Source organism: Neltuma alba, unplaced genomic scaffold (assembly GCF_004799145.2).
Source record: "Neltuma alba isolate B1F8T4 unplaced genomic scaffold, ASM479914v2 tig00012522_pilon, whole genome shotgun sequence".
NCBI classification, from domain to species: domain Eukaryota; kingdom Viridiplantae; phylum Streptophyta; class Magnoliopsida; order Fabales; family Fabaceae; genus Neltuma; species Neltuma alba.
Genome location: NW_021636989.1, coordinates 428880 through 435632, shown reverse-complemented (window position 1 = coordinate 435632; position 6753 = coordinate 428880). Strand labels below are relative to the sequence as shown.

The 6753-nt window shown below is 37.7% G+C and overlaps 2 protein-coding genes and 1 non-coding gene across 3 annotated transcripts; 2 read left to right on the top strand and 1 right to left on the bottom strand.

Annotated features, from left to right (window-relative positions):
- Window positions 1–2362: 2362 nt before the first annotated feature.
- Window positions 2363–4653, bottom strand: LOC114728145 (uncharacterized). The gene is made up of 2 exons (XM_028914996.1): window positions 4197–4653; window positions 2363–3279 (listed from the first exon to the last, which is right to left on the bottom strand). Exons 1-2 carry the CDS (start codon window positions 4264–4266, stop codon window positions 2525–2527), a joined length of 825 nt encoding a protein of 274 aa, XP_028770829.1. The 5' UTR covers window positions 4267–4653; the 3' UTR covers window positions 2363–2524.
- Window positions 4654–4795: 142 nt separating this feature from the next.
- On the top strand, window positions 4796–4868 carry TRNAA-AGC (transfer RNA alanine (anticodon AGC)). The gene has a single exon. It is a non-coding gene; the product is annotated as a tRNA-Ala (tRNA).
- A 360-nt stretch (window positions 4869–5228) lies between these two features.
- Window positions 5229–6123, top strand: LOC114728158 (uncharacterized). The gene is made up of 4 exons (XM_028915010.1): window positions 5229–5307; window positions 5402–5469; window positions 5631–5856; window positions 5959–6123. Exons 1-4 carry the CDS (start codon window positions 5229–5231, stop codon window positions 6075–6077), a joined length of 492 nt encoding a protein of 163 aa, XP_028770843.1. The 3' UTR covers window positions 6078–6123.
- Window positions 6124–6753: the final 630 nt, after the last annotated feature.

Below are 6753 nucleotides of genomic sequence, written 5' to 3'. Positions count from 1 at the left end.
ACATATTATATCTTGGTTACGATTCAAGATAGAATGTTTTCTTTTTTTTATTAACCATTTTTTATTGACATGACCTTATATTAGTATATTATTATATTAAAATTAAATAATATGCTAATTATTCTCTTTAAAACAATTTGAATTTCAATTCACCTGTAAGCCGAGGGACCGTGTGGTCCTTTTCCCTGGCCAACCTTGTCCAAGTTATGGAAAAAAAAATTTCTTATCCCGAGGGGTTATTCGTATTTGAATTGAATATTAATTGCATAATCCAATAATCGCATTCCACATGGCTAACATATACACTATTTTTCTTAAATGTGTTGTATGAGGTTATGATGATTCTCATGGAAAAAAGTCATTGACTACGCTTGTATATTCTTTTTCATTCTCGTGCAAGAAACACCAGGCCAATCGTGAGGCTGTGATTTTTTTTGCTCATTTTATTGACTTTACAATTTACAATATATCCTATCCGGTTGTCCTGATATTTTGTTTAAAGGAGGAAAAATAAAATAAAGGCTGATCATGCACGGATGCACCTTTTTTATTAAGAGAAATTGCATTATTGAGGGGGCGACGTGGCTAGTGGCTCCTTCTTTTTTTTCGACACAAACAACGTATTAATTATAAATTAAGTAGACTCTTCTGGCCAAAAAAAAAAAAAGAAACTCTAATGACATTCCCCTAAAAAAATTTTACTTGTGAATGCTTACTTGTTGGATTCTTAATATAGGAACCAATTTAGGAATTGATGTTTATTCTATATATGAGAACTATTTCACGTGTTTATCAATTTTGATTCCAAATTAAACTTATTAATATTCCCTCAATAATAATTAAATATAAAAGGAGGAAAGAAATTTAAAAAGATAATTAAAGTACACTATAAGAAACATATTATATTAACTAATTTAATTAATATCTTTAATCTATTCAAATTAGTTAATTGTGTTTTATATTAAGTTGAAAAAAGTACTGAACAAGAAGATTCAATATAATTCAAGCTTCAACATAAAGAAGATTCGGTATAATTCTAATTCATCTTTTATGTGGTAATGAAAAATTTATCAATATTAAGACAAATTTCATGACCCGAAAAAACCCTTTAACAGTCACCGTCCTTCGTTTCTTGTTGGATGAAAAAGGAGACCTCAAGCCCATAAAAACTACACGAAAATAAATGTATTCTCTGATCTTATTGGTCATCCAGGCGGAGCCACCGAACAGCATAGGCCATGCCGCCATCGTTTCTTCAGCTACCTCCATGGAAGCATCGGTGATTGGGGCTTCCCGTTGTTTGCAGCTGCAAAATCCCTATTATATGTACAGAGGGCTAGAATGAAGAGTTTTTTTTTTTTTGGTTAAAACATAGGTATCATCCTATTCGAAGTAATCCTATTTGAAACACTATCAGGTACTAAATATAGGTACATCTCCTAGCAGGGACACGTTGTAAGAGATCAACTCCTTCTTTTAGACCCAACTCCTACTAGTAGAATGAAGAGTTGATTCCCTTTCAATTGCTGTGGATTTCAACAACGAAATGGGCCCTCATTACTACAGGACGAGCATCTAATCTTCTCAGGTGGTTCCCAAGTAAGTGGGCCCCCTCGTCTTCGACGCCTCCCTCGCTTCCACAGCCACAGGAAAGTCATAGACTATAGAGGCTGCTTGACCTCATAGTCGCTTGTGGCCTTGTGGGGTTACCAATGGATAAATCCAAACCAAGGGGGTCAAAAGGAATAACAGCAGCAAACGATCTCGCCACACCAAGATTTCCTTTTCCCATTAATTTTGCCACACTTTTTTTTTAGCGAGAATAACTCCCAGTAAGAGTGAGAATTCGCATCTTCATAAGGAAATATATACAAAAAATTTTTAACAGGCAAGGCACGTCATTTAGAAAAGATCATATACAGGTTAATGAACAGTAACGCCAAGCTCCTATACCCCCATATCCATAATCTTATTTAATTTTATAATTAGAAAAATACAGTTTTACCTTTAAATGAAAATTTATATGAAGAAATTCCCACAAAAAAAAAATATTTTTTAAAAAAGTTAGAATTGTAAATAGTACAATTCAATCATGAATGGCATGAATATGACTCCCAAATATGCAAGTTTAAAACTTCTACTTTTTTTGTAAGCGCAAGTTTAACACTTTAACTTGTAAATATAATTCTTTTTTTTTTTTTAAATTTTTCCATATATAATTTCTCACCTGAAACCTATAGGCAATTTTCCTACACGGCATCCCTAACAAAGTCACTCTTTTCATGAGTTATAAAGATCACTATTTAATTTTTATGGAATCCTCGTTAGTTGGAGTAAAGAAACTAGAATCAAGAAAGACTATAATTATAATCTTTTCTAAATTAATCATGGGGTATATTTTACAGTACTTTGGGAGTTGCCCAATGGTGGAAGTAAATACACCAAAGGAACGAACATACACATCAGGCATCCAATTATGACTCGAGCAGTTGATGCCTTGCACGCATCAGCTAAAAAAATTTCATCACAAATCGGAATTTTCATATTTTTCCGAGCTCTGATAGGCAGGAGATTCATAGGCATTGGCTTCTTCGGCGGCATAGGATTCAGAAACACTGGGTTCATCAGAACCTTCGGACCTGTCATAAAGAGGGGCTTCCTCAAAATAGGAACTCTTGGGTGCTTCAGAACTTCCATGATCCAAAGTACCTTCAACTTCACTGCCAGCCATTTGAACAGAATTCAACAGGAAGTGCACTCCATTAACCACATCATATAACATTAGTCCTATTCTGCCTCCAAACCAACTGCCCATGTGACTTCCGACGAGATAGCCAAATCTTCCAAGCCTTTCCTCCCCCAGAAAACCTCCAGCATAAGCACCGAACAAGGTACCAGTGCCCCTGAGGAAGCCCTCCGTGATAGTTCCACCATAGTACATAGCTTCAAAGAAGTCCCATCCGGAAGAGATGACGGGGCCTATAATTCGCTTGGCCTGGCGTGAAGCCAATTTTGCAGCCTTGGCACCTTCTTTCTGAGCATGTTTAGCTGAATCCTTTGCTGACATTCCTTGTGCCACAGCATCGACAAGAGCAGACTCGATTGCATGATTCCTTGCTCTTTCAACGTGAGCAGCTCTAATGTTGTAAAAATAAAGCTTCACTCCTTCCTTGACAACACATGCTAAAGTTCCTGAGCCCATATCAAAGCAGTTTAAGAATGTAAACTTCCCGCTTTGGGATGCCGCCTCCTCCCCAACCAGCAGCCTGCATTTTTCAGCTGAAAATAACAACAATGCAAAAGGAAGTCTTCAGCAAGCAAAACAAAAATACCAAAAACGGAAAAGGTTAAAAGAGAGTAAGCTGATGCGCTGAAGCTTATCGGGAAGAACCAGAAGCTGTTCTGAAAATGATCACTTAACAAGGAAAATTATGAGACGTTGAAGTCATTCCTACAATTCATGCTAGAAAACAAATATATTTTTCTAAATCGCCCAATTATAGTTTGGGATACAATATAACCAGGCATTGCTGCTCTGCCACCTGTAAGCCCTATCCTTCACCCCAGTGGGAAATTGATTTAGACCTCCAAATTAGAGTTCCACATTGAAACTGAGCGAGAATTCAGAAAAAGAAAGTGCAGAACTGTTAAGGACGGCAAAAAGAATGATCGAAAGTGAACTGCAACTGTCCTGTCCGACGCAACAAACCAAATACAGTATGGTGGCTTGAGCATAAAGCATATAATAGTATGATACTATGAATACCAACAAACAATGGTTAGCACTCCAAATTCCAAATCGTTCGATCCTACACAGGCGCAAACAACATTCAGCAGATCCATGTTGAAAATTTGTGAACGCTATAAAAAATTAATTTTGTAAATGGAGAAAACGGTGCAGGAGTTGTGCGACTTTAATCGTGAACAGGGAACCAAGATATAAACGGCGCAGGAGAAAATGATACTGTTCAGTCAAGACCGACGCAAGCAACAGAAATGTTGAGATATAAATTCATCCTAGAGTACGTGCAGCAGAATTGGTAAGGTTCAAAACCTGTGAGTGGAGTTTGTGATTCTCACTCATGCTAATATTTGGGTAATGTTAATGCCAAAATACTCAAAAGGGAAAGTAATCAACACTAATAATTAGAACATCCGAAACATGGATATAGAAATACAGAATGATTCAAGAGTACCTGTGATGCTAAGAACAATGATGCCAGCGACGAAGAGCAGTAACTGAACCCTCCTCTTCTGGAAATCCATGGCTCTACCGATTAACCCGAATCCTAAAAAGCAAATAACCTATCACGCTGCTATATCGTTCAGCGGATCAAATAATCGCCGCCAGTTGACATACTTGAAATAGGGGGGAAGAATCAAAGAACGTGTTGTCGACAGACTCGATACGAGGTCTCGTTCCAGCAAGGGGGAGAGAACTGGGAAGACATTTACAGCTGCGACCTCGAACTCCGAGCGTGGCGAACCAAAACGCACCGTATTGAGGGAAGGGATTACGAATCCACTGTGCAAGCAAGCCCGGCGTTTCAGGCCCAAATACTGTATTGGGAGTTGACAAGGGCCTTTTTCATAAGAAAAGAATTCACAAGCACTTGGGGGAAGATGTCCAGTTTCAGAGGCACCTCCCTGACGGAGATGTTAGTCGTTGCGGGAACCTTATGCGGAGAAGTACTCTCAAAATTTTAAGCAAATTATGTACTCATTCTGCTATTAAATAGTAATAATAGTACTTTATCTGTAGGATGTTGCAGATTGAAGAAAACTTCAAACGGTCGACGATGTAGCTCAGATGGTAGAGCGCTCGCTTAGCATGCGAGAGGTGCCGGGATCGATACCCGGCATCTCCACGATGCCCGCTTTTAATTTTGCTTGCTTTCTTTGTTGACCGACGCAGGTTTGGCGACCAACGCATTGCGTCACACTTTGCCTGAGATTTCCATCGACCATCGCTCATTTCGTTGCCATTAGCCTCCGAAGTCCCATCTTTGCTAACTACAAACCTCTCCTTCATTCTCCCCTTCTACGGGGGTTGACCTACTTCATCACCTCCTTTTGTAGTTTTGCCATTTTGCCTCCCTCATCTCTCCGACTCTCCCTCCCCTCTTCCTCGGAAAAGTCGAACCATGAGGCACCCCATACCTTGACATAATAAGATGCACTCTTCCTTATTCTTCCTATGTATATTTCTCTTCCCACCCTTCACAATCATGGGACATTTATTCCTGCCAAAGAAGAGTTTATTCATGGCTTCCTTAATCTTTATAGTAATTTTATGCTTCTACTCAGGTTAGCCATCACTTGTCATTCTTTACATTTGAAATCCATCTTTTGTCTACGTTTTCATGTAATATTTGTGTATTTCACCGTTCGCCCTCAGCAGGGGCTGCACAGGATCAATTTCAGGAACAGAGCTTAGCAAAAGCTTTATCTTGCTTTGATAATAACCTCGTGAGTCGGTGTCCCATATATTCCTTTCTCTGGTTGCATGGGCTTCATGTTAACCTTCTGCTCTTGAAATCTTGTCTGGTCATTCTTTTTTGCCCATTAATAATGTTTCTTCTCTGATGTGTTCACGCTTTCTCTTTGGGTTGGCCACGGGTAATTTGCAGATCTATGTGGCATGTGATCAGCTGTATAGATTAAATCCATCTGGGAATATTAACGTACCACCTGAGGCGACTGATTTTTTCTGCAGTGGCCCATGCCTTGCAGAAACACAGCTTGTGCTTAATTGCATAGATAACATGCTATCCGATTTCCTATTCTACAATAAAGCCAGTGTGCAGCAAATAAGATATGCACTGATTGCTGGTTGCAACTTTGCCAAAGAAAGAGGTCAAAATACTACTGTTTCCGCTATGATTTTTGCCGCCGGTTGCTTTCCCTTCTGTATTTTATATTCGCTGTCCTCAGTTAGAGAATAATATGCTTGTGCAGGGATTTTCAACTTGGGAGATCACATTGGTGGAGAAATAAGCACTGCCTGCAATTTAACTATTTGGATTAGATCCCATCTCTTCTTCGTCTTGGTGGCAGCAGCAATTAATTTGCTTTAATGCCAAACAATGACTTGCATTAAGAAAGAAGTAGTCGTTTGATCTCTTTGCGGTCTGATTGATAGGTTCCTCGTAACCTTAATTGCTTTTGTACTAATGTACTTCATATGGTAAAATTTGGAGGAAAAACTTCTATTAAAAAAATCTACATCATGCTACTGCCTTTCCCGACAACCTGACAAATTCCATGAATTATAAACAACTACACAGTTTATTATACAACGGAATTTAATTAATTGTCTCTTATAAATGGATACAAATGAAGTACTGCATTTAATTCTTGATATAACAATTACATAACTGACTTGAATCTTCCCCCAAAAGACATCACTGATCTGAATAAGTTAAAAAGACTGAATAAATCAATTAATAATAACATGCAACATAATTTTTAAAATCCTTATCATATAACATTAAATTATTTATCAATTTATAAGTTAGATAAATTGACTTAAAAAAATAATAAACATAAAAATAAAATAATTCGAGATCTTGTATGTAGAAAGTGTTTATATTAAAAAAAATCATAATTTTACTACGGAATAAACATGTAAAAAAAAGAAATTTATCTCTCTGCTTGAAAATACTTTTCAAAGATACTTTCAGGAGAAGTCAAACAGCCCCTAACACGAAATTCAATCTCTCGAAGTAACAATTTTTAGGTGACACGAGACTC